Genomic DNA, 18213 nt, shown 5'->3' with positions numbered 1-18213 from the left:
CTACTTCCAGCCCTGACAGCAGAAGGCTTAATTTACTGGATGGCAGACCACAGTTTCGTGTAGAACCCAGGAAGTTGCGGGAGACTGAGAGGAGCCAGTTCAAAAAAAAAAAAAAAAAAAAAAAAAAAAGAAAGGAAGAAAAAGAAAAAGATATCTGCAGTTTATAGAGAGGTCCGAACTTAAGGCATTTAATCAGCCATTCTAGCAATGCCTTCCTGAGTAGAAAAAGAATATCGGAAGCTCCTTTCCCCTTTCATGGATTTGTTTGCTTTGCATTTGGTTAGGACAGTCTTCTGCAGGTGAAGTGGTTCACAGGTGAGCTGTTTCGTGGTGTGTTGATATTTCTCATCTGGTTAATGTGGCTTGAGGGGAATTATCAACCAAAGTTCAAGATGTGGACTTTTCCAGTTGGGCGTTTGAAACAAGCTGTTTCACACTCACAACTCTGTATCAGAATCATGCAACACCCAGCTTTTAGGTACTTGGAACTTTGTAACTTCAAAATGGTTGCTGTCTTTTTTCTAGAAATATACAAGCTATTGCCAATAACACGTCTACAAAGAGGAAGTAACTTATGGGAGCTAATTGGACATTACGCTGGAAAGACTGGAAACTGGGTGTCCTGCTGAAAGTGGTGAGGCAACTCACCAGGTCATGGTTTCATAGCAGTATTAGGTGTTTTTGTTGTCCTCTGTATATATGTATACAAACATGTCAACTACCATGAATTAGTTTTGTAAAGGAAAAAAAACACAATGAAGTCTTTAATAAAAGAAAATGAGCAATTTTAAGTCCGTTCATTTACCCATTCAAAACTAGATGACTTGGTGGCATTGGAAGCTGTTGTTTTAGCAGGGAGGGTTAAGGAAGGGTTAAGGGATGGGTAGGCAAAGGAGATAATGAGGTTTTCTTTTTGTAAAATCTGCCGCTTGGAAGAGCTGGGATTCCGTGTAGTCTTTGAATAAGGGAGAGAAAGTCCACTACCAACAGTATTCTAGTGCAGAGCAGCATAAACAGAAAAGGTAAGCAGAGTGTGGCAAGACTTTAAGCAGGGGACTTAAATGATTTAGAGGAAATAAAAGATTCTAGAGTGGTTTTCAGACATGGGAGTGCAAGGGAAGCACCCTGAAGCTTGCTAAAAATGGGGATTTCTGGGCCCCATCCCCAGAAGTTCAGGCTTGATAGGCACTGGAGTGGGGAGGGGGGTAGAACCTGGGAGTCTGCATCTTCAGCAGACAGTTCGACTGATTGGGGAGCATGGGATGGTGGATAATACTAAGAAAAACTGCCCTGCGTCATCTGGTTGAAGCAGAGGGTCAGGCTTTGGTTTTGTTGTGTAGAGTCATGGGAGGTACCATAGTCATTGTGGAAGGACAGCCTAGGGGAAGGTGAGAAGGAGCCTTTGTTGTATCCCTGTTTAGGATGAAGGGTAGGGAATGCGTCTCAAGGGACAGAGCACAAGGAAGGGGAAGCTGACTACAGCCCCGGTTTGATGGAAACTTTCCTTCTGGTCTTTGTCGCCATACTTGACATGACTCGGCCACCCCCACTTGGAGGAGAAGATAGAAAGAAGAGAGAGAAGGAGGGAGACCCACTGTTAGGGAGAACTGGAGGAGTGTGTATGTGTGTGTGTGTGTGTGTGTGTGTAAAGTTTTCTAGCCCATAGCCAGAAGTGAAATTAAATTAAGAAACAGGCTGTCCTGACTTGTCAACAGCAGGTCATGGTTTCATAGCAGTATTAGGTGTTTTTGTTGTCCTCTGTATATATGTATACAAACATGTCAACTACCATGAATTAGTTTTGTAAAGGAAAAAAAACACAATGAAGTCTTTAATAAAAGAAAATGAGCAATTTTAAGTCCGTTCATTTACCCATTCAAAACTAGATGACTTGGTGGCATTGGAAGCTGTTGTTTTAGCAGGGAGGGTTAAGGAAGGGGACACTCGGAGAGTTCTCTCACACATGGACCAAGCTACTTGCCTTGGCACGGGGCTCAGGGTCAGGCTTTAGTTCTACTGTCACCTGCTACCGTTAGTGTGAGATTGTGACATGGTCCTCACCCTCACTGACCTGTATACTCACCGGTAAAATCCATACTGGTTTTTTTGTTTGTTTGTTTGTTTGTTTGTTTTTGAAGGTTAAGATTTTGCACAGATATTCCATCTTATGTTTCATATATATGAAAAGTTAGGAATGACAGCCCTGACTTTCTTTACTCTGTGTAGGCATCAATCAAATTCACTTATTTTCTTTCCTTTGATCCCTCAAGTCAGACCCAGAGGTGCTCATAACCCAGGCCAAACAATATCGGGTCCTCTTCAGAGGAAAAAGCAGAGGTCAGATGTGGGAGGAGGCTCGCTAAAGATTCAGAAACCAGCGCTTTCTAACAGACAGCACTGAGTCGGTCAGCATCCCAGAACTGCACTAGCATGTTTTTAAAAAGTCTCTGAGTATTCAAAACATGCTTTTGCAAGGGTCACACTGATAAGACTTGGCCACATCCAGATGCATGTTGCTCTCCATATCGCCCTCTTCAATGGCAAAAACATTGTCCTAAATTTCTCCATGAAAATTATGATTCAGAATTGGTGCATTTCACCTGAGGACTAAGCAGATACATATCAAATTCCTTATTAGCTGACTCAAATTTCTTAATTTACTCTTGTTTAAATCGTATTAACACATTAAGTTTTCAGTGGAATTTTATATACTAGCTTGTGTCCTAGATGTTGGGTGCTGAAGGAATAGATACCTACATGTCATCGTGAAACAGGCACAGAGGGGGTCTCCCACTGGTCTCCCTGACTCCAGCAAGCTTTATTACTTGTCTTGTTACTATGGCTGTGCTGCCTTGGATTCTTATACATTGTTTTGTTGTGTTAAAATTACCTTGGATGTAGACAAAATGAAGTAGGAATAAGGAATTATCATGAGGTTTGTGAGACATGACTTTGCCACAAGTTTTGCAGTATTTGGCAAGACACTTCCATCTCAGTTGTATTAAATATAGAATTTAATAAAATTTAATAAAAATGTTATAATTATATGTAACATATTAATCATAAAAGCATAGCATCATAAAGATGTCCCTTAATGAAGTGTTTCAGTAAGACATGATTTTGCATTGACTCCTGTTAAGTGGCAAATTACTATTTGTAATGAGAAATAACAAAAATATTTCAAAAATTACTTTGGCAAAAATAATTAGTCCATTCTGAACATTTTAGTCAGTTCTGCATAAACACACAACACACACACACACACACACACACACACACACAATACCACAGTTTTGACTGGGTTTTTCTCCCATAAATGAATTACTATGACCATTAACAAGGAAGGAAAAAGAAAGGGAGCACTGGTTTGATTTTATTTTTCTATTTATTCTCCGGTAGAATTTCTAGGGAAGACTAAACTGAACCAGAAGTGAGAAATAGAAAATAAAGGGGGAATAAGGTACCTGGAAAATGCACTATTTTGGTAATCAGTCTTATTTTCAGGATTGCCTCTTGCAAATTTTGCCTAATTAGGTAAGTGGAAGGAAAAAGAAACTATGTGACTAAGCATTTGATATTGTATGATCTGTATAGAAATATTTTGTTATACCCTAGTTAGAGTCATTTTAAGAAAATAGTTTTGTCCTGTACCGTTTACCAAACATTATCTCACTTGAAATAAAGGACTCTTTATATCATATGGGTTACCGGGATTTGACCTTATTTTTCAATTTTAGTTTTACTATTTAAGTGTTAATGTAAAAGTTAATGATTCTGTTAAAAACCGTGAAACTCTACCCTGGGGGGGCATGTTGGTGATTTCTCCTCCTGTAGATCTCTTCCTATGCACAAAGTCTCAGAGACAGTCCAGCATCCCCCAGTTTATTAATATCAACACCATATGTAACCTCCCCATACGATGCATCAGCATTGACCGAGGAGTGGACAACACAAGCTACTTAGAGTTGCTGGTGCAGGGTGGTGAGCTAGGTGCACTCACCAGCTCTGTGAGAGCACTGGGGTTTATACTCCAGCCTGACATCCTGGCATGAGTCAAGGTCTGTGCCTTGAAATTAAAAAAAAAAAAAAAGATTGCTTGTCCCAGAACTGAGAGGTCCATATCATATTTTAGACAAATGAACATCATAATCAAGTATACTGAGGTCCATTGTATTGTAATATGCCAAATAGACACAGATAATAGATAATTGTAATATTTTCCCCTAAACTTTGTAACAGTTTTTTCTATATTAGCATACCATATTTATCACTTTACTGCACAATGAACCCACAGGGGGTGCTAATTGGTCATTAATTAAATTTTAGCCTTTCAACACTTTTGTATTCTCCAGTGGCTTTATCCACAATGAAGTATATAGTGTGGCCTTTTTAAACTGCTGGAAATTCATGTCAGCTTTACTGTGCTGTGGATATAATATGAGCGAAATTCAGCCCGAGTGAACATCATTGCAGGACCATTATAATTCCTTGTGAGCAAAAGCTTACTAACATTGGACCAAAGCCTACATGCTGGAAAAATACTCAGTAATCTAGATTTTAATATGATAAAATGCTCCGATAGACTGGATTCCTCTTGGAAAGAGAATCTGAGTGCTTTGAAAACTCTAGTGGGTTATGGCAGTTCTTCAAAAAACCACTAAAGCTGTGGAATGAACTTTCTGAGGCCCATCATTCACTAACAAAAATATTTTCAAAGTTAGTTTTCTTAGTGGAAGAATCCCTTTTGCCTTATACTCCCCCAGTGAAGCAGTTAATGTAGAATTATTAGTGATTAGCATGGTACCACTGAGAAATTTGCTGGGAATTCCAGAAGGTGTGGATTTAAAAAAAAAAAAAAAAAAAGTTTAACAGGTGTATTTCACACTAGGGCAAAGGATATTGAAGCAAAATAGAATTTGCCTCCAGAAATTTCTAGACAAGTAAAATAATGTGAAATATAGAGCTGGTGTCCGAAACATGTAATGTGGCTTCAAGATTTTGAATGTAGGCCACTCTGTTATGGTGTTTTACTTTGGTGATGAGTTCATCACAACCTCCTGGTAATATGCAGCTATTAAGGAATAGCTACTGCACATTGAACTTTCCAGATAACTATAATAGCATTCAGAAGATGTTTTTTTTTTGGTGGGAGTATTTTTGTTTATTTTTTGCTTTTAAAAAAAAGTACCCCCTTTTATTTACAGGATTTACCTTTACAAGTATTAGAATTTCAGGGTTGTCTGGGTGGCCTAATGGGTTGAGCATCCTCAGCTCAGGTCATGATTTCAGGGTCCTGGGATTGAGCCCCATGTCGGGCTCCGTGCTCAGGGGGAGTCTGCTTGAAATTCTCTCTCTCCCTCTGCCCTTCCCCTGCTCTCTCTCTCTCTGTCTTTCTAAAACACATAAATAAATCTTTAAAAAAATAAAAGTAGTAGAATTTCAATATGAAAAAAGCATCAACTAAATTATAGTTAATTTGTTTTCCTTTGTGCTGTTTCCACATTTTTCAGTTATAACCTAAAGGTAACTTTGACTTTCATGGTAGTAGTAGCAATTTAGGGCGTTTTTATATTGTAAACATTCAGAAAGCTCTTTTATACAATGTCATGTTTGATTCTTATAATATTAATTATGGGACAGGCTGGCGTTTTTCTGGCATTATATAGATAAGGAAGTCAAAACTTAAAAGAAAATAAGGAATTTCTAGAGTGCATAAGCTACTAACAGACTCAAACACATAGTAGGTGCTTTAAAAATGCTGGTTAAATGAATGAATGAACAAAATAAGCAATGAAGAATTGTTTCAAATTCTTTGTGGTGTGAGGTCTGATGTAAATACAAGACCAGAAAGTAACGGCAACATGCCTTCTAACCTGAAACAGTAGAGAGGAAAAGAAAAGAGAGCTTGGGAAATTCACCACGATGATGTCTGTCATTATTCAAGGAAAAAGAAACATGTTAAATAATGTAGAAGGCTCTCCTTTGCAGCGCTGTACACAGATGTGTAATACACAATTACCAATTATTGGATGCCAAGAGGTTGACGCTTATCATTAGTTATATATGTTTTTAAGTGAGCCAAAAGATAGAAAAAGTAAAGCGGTCCTCACCCCCCACATAAATGGAAACCCCTTTCCTTCTGTCTGGCTTCAGAAACACGTCTCGGTTTCCGTGAGGGAGATGATGACTGTTCTTTAACTAGTTGTGCGTCAGCTTTTTCCTCTGATTTGAGAGGTGGAGTTAAGTGTGAACTGCTTAAGAATGCACTGTTTTCTGTTTAATTTGGCTGCGGAAGATGGAATTCATTGAGCTCCGTCTGTTCAAGTGAACTTTAAGCAACAGTAAGCAAAACATTTGTACTTCTCTCTGCACACAAAATAGAAATGTGTCTGGCGAAAGAGACAGTGTGGATATGAAGACCCATGGCGGGCAGTGGAGGAGTGATAACAACTTCTTATCTCTTATGTTGGCACATCTGAAGCGTTAAAGGATTGTTGGGGGGAGAGTGAACTTCTTTTTTCTGGTTGAGAGTGAGCTCTGATATCTGGAATTCCTCTTCATACTGTGGTAAAAAATGTGCGCCACCAATTCCTGCTCCCCCCAGCTGCTATCATTAATAGGTGACCACTCTTTTCCCTCGTAACCTAACCGTTAATGCATTTAATTGGTCCTTCTAGAACAATTCGGATATTACAGAATTTAAAAGCATCTGTGAATTATAAATAATTTTAAAGTTTACATTTCTCTTTTGAACACCCCATAAAGAGTACACATTTTCAAGTAGTTAAATAAGTTTTATGACAAAGAAGTGAATTTCATGTGGAGCTGTTGATTTTTGCAAAAAGTATGAAAGTTATATCATTAAAATTGCAGCTTTTCTAAAACTGTTGACATTTCTATTGAGAATGAAAGGAAGCAATTGTGTAATAATACGTAATGGTTTATTCAGAACCGACCGTATCCTTTAGCCCTCGAAAACCACTGCTTTAAAAATGTATTGTGTAATTTGGTTAGACGGTTTTACATATGGTGATGTCAAATTGTTACTGTGATAGCAACAGGTTAACACAAGAAATATTTCTGTCTCCTCTGTGAAGTGACGACACTGTTCTCTTTGAGTGGTGCCTAGCTTCTCTTCATCTTTGTGCACAACTACATATTCCCCTTGGGATTCTCTGTTTCTTTTAAGGTGGCTCGGGTAATTAATGAATGCAAAAAGGACTATGAACTCTTTTTAATATGAGAGTTCAGAATTGCTCTTACAGGGCCTGTGCTGGCAGAAATAATCATTTTAAGCTGGTGGAGGAAATAACCTGGAAATCTGCTTGGGTCTTGTGTTTTAACCTATTGTTCCACACTTGAAAGATCATCTTCTAAATGAACTTATTTTGATGTTAAGTAATGCAATGACTGTATTGCTAGTGTTGAGAGGTACTTTGAAAATTACATACTTGGCTTCAGAATTACAGAGCAAAACACTTGTTCCAAGATTATCTGTCTGTAAAGACCCAAGATTATATCTTATGTATGATAATTTAATACTTGGAACAAAGTCAGCCTGGATTTATGGTCCATTAATTTTTAGATATCACCAGCTATTTATGTTTTATTTTCTTGATGACGGAATGTACAACGCTTAAGGCACTGTAGATTTCCATGGGGCTGATCCTGAAAGATAATCTTCCAGTGGTTTCATTAAAGGAAAGAACAAGTTAAAATATGTTTACACTAAACACTCTTACATATGGAAATATAAATGCATGCCACACATGTAAATCCTTTTGTTTACTTATTCCGCTTTCCTTCCAGGGATGATAGGTGCCCCAGAAACATTCACTCATCTCTGGAACACCCCAGAGGGGCAGGAGCAAGAATTATTATATTCATTTTGCAGGTGAGGTACCTAGGTAGGGCCAGATTAAATGACTTGGCCAGGTCACTCTCTAAGTCAGTAATGAAGCTAGAAATAAAACTCCAGACTCTTGACTTTTCTTCTCATTCTGAGTCATCACACTCCTGAAAACAGAGGCAGCAGACCTGTCCATATTTGTACTTTTCCTCACTTAAAAAGTAACCACAGATGTAAATCCTGTCCCTGTTAAGGAACCTTGCTGTGTGGCACTTGCACACACATGATACTGAGTCCCCGAAGGGCAGTTTAGAGTACCCTGCCGTTGCAGTGAATGAGTTCAGGTAGCAAAAGGATATCAGTAAGCCAGCTTCTCAAGGGCCCAGCCATGTGAAGAACGAAAAATGTCAAAAGTTTCCATAACTTTGGAGCTCTGGATAATTTCTTTAACGTCTACAGTGATTCCCTCCGCCATATTTTACTTTCTCCTTAATAATTTCAGGCGGCCCATATTGTGAGAGTCAACATTCTGAAAGGCACGCTTCCTGCCCTCAACACGCGCTCAATGGTGCAAAATAAACACTGGCATCATCCCAAACTTTTCCGCACATCCTCTCTTCCTACTTTGATCTTATTGCTGCTATTATTATTTTTATTTTTATCAGTTTGGCTTGAAAGCCAGAAAGAGTGGCCAGGACCCTTAGCCTTTCTCTGCCGGCGGGTCGGGTCCCTGATTGGCAACCGATGCACCCTTCTGGGGGGTGCGCTCGCCTTTCATCCCCAGTAGCCAGGATAACATCACACCCAGTCTTTGCCGTCTCCTCCCCAGGCTGGCACACAGGGGGCCAGTGGCTTATATCACAAAGGTACTTTGTGCTCTGTGGAACACCTTCTCCTAGTCTGACTTCACTGTTTTGTTCGTGAGCGCTTTCCCCCGTAAATATGACCGAACAGGTGTTGCTCCACCGCTAACTGAGTTTCCAGCTGTCCTCCTCTGACACAGACCCGGCGAAATCTGTCGTTTCGTCCTTTTCGGCAGACTGGAGAACCATCAAGCCTGAGATGGAGGTCTTCCTTGCAGGATATGGTCATTTTGTTGCCAGAAGATGGTCGGGAAAGCCTGGCTGGCTAACAAAGACAGGCCTTCAGCGGCTGGGTGTAGTTCCAGTCCTGCATCCCCTTTGGCAGGAACACAGAGGCTGCTGCAGTGTGGCCAGCCAGCAAAATTAGGAAATAAGGACCTCTTTTATTTACTCAGGCTGCTGAATCATGGGCATTCCTGTCTGCTTGGAGAAAAGTCAGGCGGCTCTACTTTCCACTGAAAGTCTCAGGAGTGTTGGAGACTTTCATCTCTCAGTGTTCACACACTTGTTTTAATGTGCTTTATGGAAATGGCGAAACTCAGCAAGTACAGTTGCTGTAGAAAAACATCTGCACTAACTATGCACACACATTTGCATCTTTAAATAGACTTTTAGGCCAGGGAGCTGGTTTTCCAGCAAAGTTGTTTCTTTTCTTTTCTTTCTTTCTTTTTTTTTTTTCCCCCCTCTCCCGGCTGTAAGAGCTACAGTTCTGAGAGTCACCTAATGTGAAGTGACTGATTCCAAAAATTAAAATGTAACATGGACATGTTAAGTACTTCACATTGAAATGCAGAAAACCTGCCATTGGACCGGCAGAAAGACATTCCTGTAAGTAGCACTTAGTGCTGAGGGGAAAAAGAGAGTTTGAGTTGATTCAGAAACCAGCCCTGGAAGAATCCTCCGTAGTTTTCTCCCATGTGAAAAAAAGAACGTGAAATTGTTCAAATCTGTATTAGCCATCTAAACACGGTTTGCGTGGTGACTGCCAGAAAGCTGAAGTTCCTGGAGACGGGCAGCTTTCTAGACTTAGGCAGACCTCAGAGAATACTGGCCACACCACCACCACCAGAAGTCTTGGGAGACCGATACCCTTGGAGCCAGGACCAACCCCACTGGGAGTTTTGTCACTGAGTGCCTTGTGTGTCCCTGGGAGCACACATCCGTATTTATAGTACTAGCAAATGAGGGTTTTTTTTTTTGTTTTTTTTTTTTACCATTTAGATTTTAAAATAGAAATCAGCCTTTCATGAAACCTTTATTTATTTTTCTAAAAGTAGTGTTCCCTGCTCAGACTTTTGACCCTGCTCCGTCTGTTCCAACCCCCAGCCCAAGCCTTCCGAATCCTGTACTCTCTTTTCGTGTCTTTCGGTTACAAAGACACATCATCTGTGATTTTCACTTTCCTTTCCCCCAAGACCAAATAATAGGGGTCGGAGAGAGGGAAGAGAAGGTTTCCAGCTCCCTTGAAGCCTGGTTGAGTAAAAACTTGATCCTCACCCTCAGCTCACTTGACATGTTGAAATTTATAAGCTTAAGAGAACAGTTATGTAATAAGTAGAGTCAGGCATGGCCACAGACAAGAACCTGATTTAAGAGTGGTATCAGGGATTGCACAGTATTTATAATGGTCGGTTGCTCTGTAATTTTTTGTACATTTGTGTAACAGTATATCATGCCTGGACACAATCTGCAATTTAATAATAAGTTCACTTGCTAAATTTTTAGGGTCAGTAGTTATTTTCTTTGAGTCTAGATTCAGGATAAACTCTGATTCACTGTTTTCCCAACTGTACCAATGAGATGATGTGTTTGAAAATATTTTTCAGTGAAACAACAGGATATAAGCCTGAAAGAGAAATCTGAACTATATTAGATTTTTGACCTAGAATGCTGAACAAATTTAATAAATAGCAATTTTTTCACTTAAAGGAAATATTTTAAAACTTTGGTTTGTTTTAGGGACACCGTCGTTAGGTGCCTCATAGTTTTTTAAAAGGGAAGCTAGAATCACCATTGAGGGGTTTTTTTTTGTTTTGTTTTGTTTTGTTTTAAAATTTTAAAAATCATTTTTCTATCTGATGGTTGATGGTGAGTTGAGCTTGTCTGTCTAGGTTCTTCCTTCGCACTCACCTTTAAATTTAAGTCAAAGCCACGACTATCAGATCCTTTTTTATGCTGGAAACATGTTGGGTTACAGACTCCTATAAATGAGGATGTAAAATCATGCGATTTTCAACTTGTATTGCGAAGCTTTGTTGCAGTGGGCAGGGATCCAGGAATGGTGTTTGGTTGTTTTCTCAGAGTTAGATGGTTGCCATCTGGCATTGATAGTGAGATGGTGTTGTCATCAGTTTCTAGATGCAGGAAAGGAATGATCCTCATCTGTTTCCTGTGGATAAGCAAGAGGCTGATAATCTAGTAAAATCTTGTTACCTTAAAGAAAGCAGACGTGGAATTTGTTTACATAATGCTTGCCAGTTTCTACTTTTATGTTAATAATATAGCTTGCTAGTGAACTTGAGCTTTGAAGAATTTAAAAACTTACTTGATCACATTCTAATCGGTTTTTATTAGAATATCCTAATAATATTCTAATTGAACCTATTATCCTAATAGGATCACTGTGTCCACCAGCTTCACTTGATGGTCTTTACTCATCTGCATTTCTGAAAAATCTTGCTCTTTTGGAGAGTGAAAAGCTTTTACAGTTTCTTCTCACCTTGAATGATAGATTGTTTTGAAAAGCAAAAAAGAGGTTTTATAACCTACTTGAGAAGGTCTTATTTTCCACTTGGATGTTAAGAAAGCAACAGGGATAGGAGTGCATATTTGCCAAGAACATAGTTAAAAAACACCCAATATAAGGTAGAGTTACTTTATGGATAACTTGCTAAGGTTATATCTGGCTTTCAGTCTTGTTTGTCTTCTCTTTGTTACTCATAAATCTTTCAGCATTTACCATAATCATTTATCACTTTTCCTGTTTCCAGTTTTTCACAAGTCGCTTTGTCTCTGCTCACCTCAAAGTGCAGGTCCTGTTTGGCTAAGGAAGTTCATGCCGCTGAAGCTTTTGCAAAAGGAAGAAATGGTGGGCCACCTCTTGAACTTTCCAAACAAAATACACTATTACAATCTGGCCCTTGTGAAACTCTCATTTTTTCTTGATCCTGGCTGATCCTAGCTACATGTAATATCTAGCGGTACCCTGCTAACATTTAATAATCCATTTTCTGGCCTATGGTATTCGAATCTTTCAGTTATTGAAGAAATCCTGGTTGTCTTTCATTACACAAGACGTAATTATTATTGTGTTTTCTGTCTTCCTCCATGTGCTTACTTTTTAATATTTTTTTGCTGAAAGCAATAAGGTCTGTATCAATAAGAACCCCATAAAAGATTTTGGTCCTCAGAATTGCCTTTTTATAGAAAAACAAGCAAAATGTAGAGGGAATTTTTTATTAAATATTAGACATCTGGGTTGACTGCATTAATTTTAAATCATTCCTGTAATATTTCCTCTTTTCATTTGGTTCTTCAGATGCTCCCATAATATGCAAATCATTTTAGAATGAATACAGAAGAAACATTAAATATATTAAAATCTGCATTTTAATAAAATTGTCGATGCGTAATATATACCTTGCTTCTAAGGAAAAATGATAAAAAGTAATAAAAGTGGTAATTTAGACATAGAACTATTTAATATCTTCTTACATTTTATAAGCCAGTAAAAAGTAAATGTAGAATAAAAGCTTTGGGCTCAGATTTGAAAGTGTTCCTCTCAAATATTTTGTCCTCCGGGTTTTTTTTTTTTTTTGGTCCCCTCCCCTCCACCAGAAGGTTCTACATGGTCCGACCGTTAATGGACTTGTCGAGAATGGTAGGTAAACTCGCTCTCGAGGTCTCAGCCCGTGAGATGAAATGTTCCCTTGCTTCTCCTTGCAGATGGAGTGGATGTTGAAGATGATCCCACCTGCTCTTGGCCGGCTTCCTCACCTTCTAGCAAGGACCAGACTTCCCCTAGCCACGGAGAAGGTTGCGATTTTGGAGAGGAAGAAGGCGGCCCCGGACTCCCGTATCCATGCCAATTCTGTGACAAGTCCTTTAGCCGCCTCAGCTACCTAAAGCACCATGAGCAGAGCCACAGCGACAAACTGCCTTTCAAGTGCACCTACTGCAGTCGGCTGTTCAAACACAAGCGGAGCCGAGACCGCCATATCAAGCTCCACACGGGGGACAAGAAGTACCACTGCAGCGAATGTGACGCTGCATTCTCCCGCAGTGATCACTTGAAGATCCACTTAAAGACTCACACGTCCAACAAGCCATATAAATGTGCCATTTGCCGCCGTGGGTTCCTGTCCTCTAGCTCCTTGCACGGACACATGCAGGTTCACGAGAGAAACAAGGACGGCTCCCAGTCTGGCTCCAGGATGGAGGACTGGAAAATGAAGGACACTCAGAAGTGCAGTCAGTGCGAGGAAGGCTTCGACTTCCCGGAAGACCTCCAGAAGCACATCGCGGAGTGCCACCCCGAGTGCTCCCCGAACGAGGACCGGGCGGCCCTCCAGTGCATCTACTGCCACGAGCTCTTTGTGGAGGAGACGCCGCTCATGAACCACATGGAGCAGGTGCATGGCGGGGAGAAGAAGAACTCCTGCAGCATCTGCTCGGAGAGCTTCCACACCGTTGAGGAGCTGTACAGCCACATGGACAGCCACCAGCAGGCCGAGTCATGCAACCACAGCAACAGCCCCTCTCTGGTCACGGTGGGCTACACGTCCGTGTCCAGCACGACTCCGGATTCCAACCTCTCCGTGGACAGCTCGACCATGGTGGAGGCTGCCCCGCCCATCCCGAAGAGCCGGGGGAGGAAGCGGGCCGCCCAGCAGACCCCCGACCTGACCGTCCCCTCGAGTAAACAGGCGAAAGTGACCTACAGCTGTATTTACTGCAACAAGCAGTTGTTCTCGAGTCTGGCCGTTCTGCAGATTCACCTGAAGACGATGCATTTAGACAAGCCCGAACAGGCCCACATCTGTCAGTATTGCTTGGAGGTGTTGCCCTCCCTCTACAACCTGAACGAACATCTCAAGCAAGTGCATGAAGCTCAGGACCCGGGTCTGATTGTTTCTGCTATGCCTGCCATCGTCTACCAGTGCAACTTCTGCTCTGAAGTTGTCAATGACCTCAACACCCTTCAGGAACATATCCGATGCTCTCACGGATTTGCGAACCCTGCCGCTAAGGATAGCAATGCGTTCTTTTGTCCCCATTGCTACATGGGGTTTCTCACTGACTCTTCCCTGGAAGAGCACATAAGACAGGTCCACTGTGACCTCAGTGGTTCCCGATTCGGGTCTCCCGTTCTCGGGACTCCGAAGGAACCGGTCGTAGAAGTCTATTCTTGTTCTTACTGTACGAATTCGCCAATATTCAACAGCGTTCTTAAGCTGAACAAGCATATCAAAGAGAATCACAAAAACATTCCCTTGGCCCTGAATTATATTCACAACGGCAAGAAATCCAGGGCCTTGAGCCCCTTATCACCTGTGGCCATAGAGCAGACATCTCTTAAGATGATGCAGGCGGTGGGCGGCGCCCCTGGGCGTCCGGCGGGAGAGTATATCTGTAATCAGTGTGGTGCTAAGTACACGTCCCTCGACAGCTTTCAGACTCACCTAAAAACTCATCTCGACACTGTGCTCCCCAAACTGACCTGCCCTCAGTGCAACAAGGAATTCCCCAACCAAGAGTCCTTGCTGAAGCACGTCACCATTCATTTCATGATCACCTCCACCTACTACATCTGCGAGAGCTGCGACAAGCAGTTCACATCAGTGGACGACCTTCAGAAACACCTGCTGGACATGCACACCTTCGTCTTCTTCCGGTGCACGCTCTGCCAAGAAGTTTTCGACTCGAAAGTCTCCATTCAGCTCCACCTGGCCGTGAAGCACAGCAATGAGAAGAAGGTCTACAGGTGCACGTCTTGCAACTGGGACTTCCGGAACGAGACCGACTTGCAACTCCACGTGAAACACAACCACCTGGAAAATCAAGGCAAGGTGCACAAGTGCATCTTCTGCGGTGAGTCTTTTGGCACTGAGGTGGAGCTCCAGTGCCACATCACCACCCACAGCAAGAAGTACAACTGCAAGTTCTGCAGCAAGGCCTTCCACGCCATCATCCTGCTGGAGAAGCACCTACGGGAGAAGCACTGCGTGTTTGAGACCAAGACTCCCAACTGCGGGGCGAACGGGGCTTCGGAGCAGGTCCAGAAGGAGGAGGTGGAGCTGCAGACCCTGCTGACCAACAGCCAGGAGTCCCACAACAGCCACGACGGCAGCGAGGAAGACGTGGACACGTCGGAGCCGATGTACGGCTGTGACATCTGTGGGGCGGCCTACACCATGGAGACCCTGCTGCAGAACCACCAGCTCCGGGACCACAACATCAGACCCGGGGAGAGCGCCATTGTGAAGAAGAAAGCCGAGCTCATCAAAGGGAATTATAAGTGTAATGTGTGCTCTCGAACCTTCTTCTCCGAAAATGGCCTCCGCGAGCATATGCAGACCCACCTCGGCCCCGTCAAACACTACATGTGCCCTATCTGTGGAGAGCGGTTTCCCTCCCTTTTAACCCTGACCGAGCACAAAGTCACGCACAGTAAGAGTCTCGACACGGGCAACTGCCGCATTTGCAAGATGCCTCTCCAGAGCGAAGAGGAGTTTTTAGAGCATTGCCAAATGCACCCTGACTTGCGGAATTCCCTCACGGGATTTCGCTGCGTGGTCTGCATGCAGACCGTGACCTCCACCTTGGAACTCAAAATCCACGGGACATTCCACATGCAAAAGACAGGGAATGGGTCCGCCGTCCAGGCCACGGGGCGTGGCCAGCACGTCCAAAAACTGTACAAGTGTGCGTCTTGCCTCAAAGAGTTCCGTTCCAAGCAGGATCTGGTGAAACTTGACATCAACGGCCTGCCCTATGGTCTGTGCGCCGGCTGCGTGAACCTCAGTAAGAGCGGCAGCCCAGGCATCAACATCCCTCCCGGCACGAATAGGCCGGGCCTAGGGCCAGAATGAGAATCTTGCTGCCATCGAGGGGAAAGGCAAGGCGGGGGGACTGAAGACTCGCTGTTCTAGCTGCAACGTTAAGTTTGAGTCTGAAAGCGAACTCCAGAACCACATCCAAACGGTCCACCGAGAGCTCGTGCCAGATAGCAACAGCACACAGTTGAAAACTCCGCAAGTATCGCCAATGCCCAGAATCAGTCCCTCCCAGTCGGACGAGGTAACTTGCCTTTTTACTGTTTGCTCTTTTAACCTCCTCAGGAAACCCTTGCCACTTGGTGTGTCCACTCTCCGCGGCCTTATTTACTGTCATGTGCCGAGAGATGCTTAGATTGAAATGCAGTGGGTTCTACCCCCACCCCCATAGCCATTAGCCAGCAATTACTTGCTTCTTGATAAGCAGCATTTTGGCTTGAATGGTGCAAAATAGGACTAATTCCAGTCTCCCTAGGATGTTGTCTTCTCTATGACTGAAGAGATCAGCACTCATGCCAGCACCACTGAGATCTGGAATCTCAGCATAGCTTCACCGCGAGTTGAAATCCCCAGCTATGACTTGTGTGTATGGCAGAGAGATAATGACATAAAAGTAAGATGCTATGGGCCAACCATGCTGGCTTAGAGTAAATTAAAAGGAATATATATATATTTGTGGAAAACAAATTGGGTAGGGGTGGCTTTATAATACCATGTTGTCAACACTCACTGTTTCTCTTTGTCTTCTGGGTGGTGAGCAAAATATTTTCACACAACAGGGTTTTTTAAAAGCCCCTACATTTATCAAGCGCCACGTGCCCAATGTTCCTTTTCAAGGAGTCCCCTTAAATGTCCCCGAGTCTTCACTCTCTGGGCTTGGGTTTCAAAATGAAAGTGTTTTTTTTTTTTTTTCCCTTAGTGTAAGAGTGGTTTCATGCCTTCTTTGCCATAATGAGTATGAAAAATAAGTTCATTTACAATGAAATAGTTTTATAAGTCACCAGTCCTTGAAGCTGAGCAGAGGATGGCTCATTTTATTATAATTTCTTTATGCTTTATCACCTAGTTTCTAAGAGTTCTTTCCACTTCCCTACCTGCCCCTATCTGGAGATCCATCCAAATGAAAACCCCAGGGAGATCCACCTCCCTTCAGTTTGGGGTCACTGCATTTTCCTTATCTTGTTTCTGCACTCACACCCTCTTGGAGGCCCCCCTGCACGTCCCTGCAGATAGCCATCAGTCAGCTGGTAGGGGAGAGCCGGGAAGACTGACACAGAGCCTCTCCTCCTGAAATGTGGCATCTGTGTGACAGGCAAGCTCCCAAACTTTGAAGCTGCTTTCCTTTCTCTCCTTCCAAGTAAATCTGCACCTTTCTCTCATTTAAATAAGTGAAGTCCTTTCAAACTGATGAGGACAGTTGGAAGAGCATAGTTTTGGTAATGGCTCCTGGCTCATGTGTTGGATCAAGTAGTGTCTTTTGGTCGTTCTAATCAGATGAGAGGAATTATTTTTTCCAACTTTTTCTTTCAAACATGTTTAAACCTATAGAAAAGCTAAGGGAGTAACACTGTGAAGGTGTGTTTGAGTATCCATATCGCAGATTTACCAGATATGAACATTTTGTCACATTCCCCCCCCCCCGCAAACTTTTTATTAATCTGAACTACATGAAAGTAAGTTCAGACATCGTGGTTTTCCTAAGAAGGAGGACATTTTCTCATTTAATCATAATATTATTAATTAAGGCAATTAACTAAATCAGTTAAAGAAATCAAATAGATAAAAAAGGAAATCAAATAGATCTGTAATGTCATCTATAAGATGTCCATATTCAAATTTACCCACTTGTCCCCAAAATGTCTTGTTTTTAAAATGCTTGTGAACAAGAATTTTAGAAAAACATTTATGCAGAAAATTACTCCTCTCCCCTTTCTTATTTTGCTATGCCTAACATATAGAGGGGAGTTTGTATATTCATGTTTAATTTAAATGGTGCATAAAATTGATTTGAAATGGCTGCATTCGTGTGTGTGTGTGTGTGTGTGTGTGTGATTGTGGTGGTGTGTTCGTTTAAAATCAAGCAAAATCAGTCTCTTGTTTCTTAGTAGATTATAGAAAGGCATCGTGCCTGTTTTTTCTTGGTTTATGTTTTCTGATGTTCCTAAATTGCTATATATTACTATACCACTTGAGTTGAGATTTATTTTTTAAATGGAGGAGAACATATGAATAATCTTTACATGTTAATTTGGTTAGAGTTACTTGCTTAGAGAACTTATCATTAAGGGGTGGTCAAGTTTTTAATTATACCTAAAATCTTCATGATTAAGTTTAACTATATCCTGCCGTTAAATAGAATAATGTAGAAGATATATTTAAAAGTATTTCTTAATTGTAATTCTTTTTTTTAAGATTTTATTTTTTCATTTACTTATTTGGGAGGGGG

General features: G+C 41.8%; 1 protein-coding gene across 1 annotated transcript in view; it reads left to right on the top strand.

Annotated features, from left to right (window-relative positions):
* The window catches only part of ZNF521 (zinc finger protein 521), a 277307-nt gene that overhangs the window by 102032 nt on the left and 157062 nt on the right, over nucleotides 1–18213 (top strand). Inside the window, 2 exon segments of the mRNA XM_004742857.3 lie at nucleotides 12658–15791; nucleotides 15793–16011. Of these exon segments, the coding sequence (XP_004742914.1) occupies nucleotides 12658–15791; nucleotides 15793–16011 (3353 nt within the window).

The sequence above is a fragment of the Mustela putorius genome, unplaced genomic scaffold (genome assembly GCF_011764305.1).
Source record: "Mustela putorius furo isolate JIRA1106 unplaced genomic scaffold, ASM1176430v1.1 tig00003858_pilon_pilon_pilon, whole genome shotgun sequence".
Classification (NCBI taxonomy): domain Eukaryota; kingdom Metazoa; phylum Chordata; class Mammalia; order Carnivora; family Mustelidae; genus Mustela; species Mustela putorius.
Note: the sequence above shows the minus strand (reverse complement) of the source record. Positions and strands in the feature narration are given on the sequence as shown.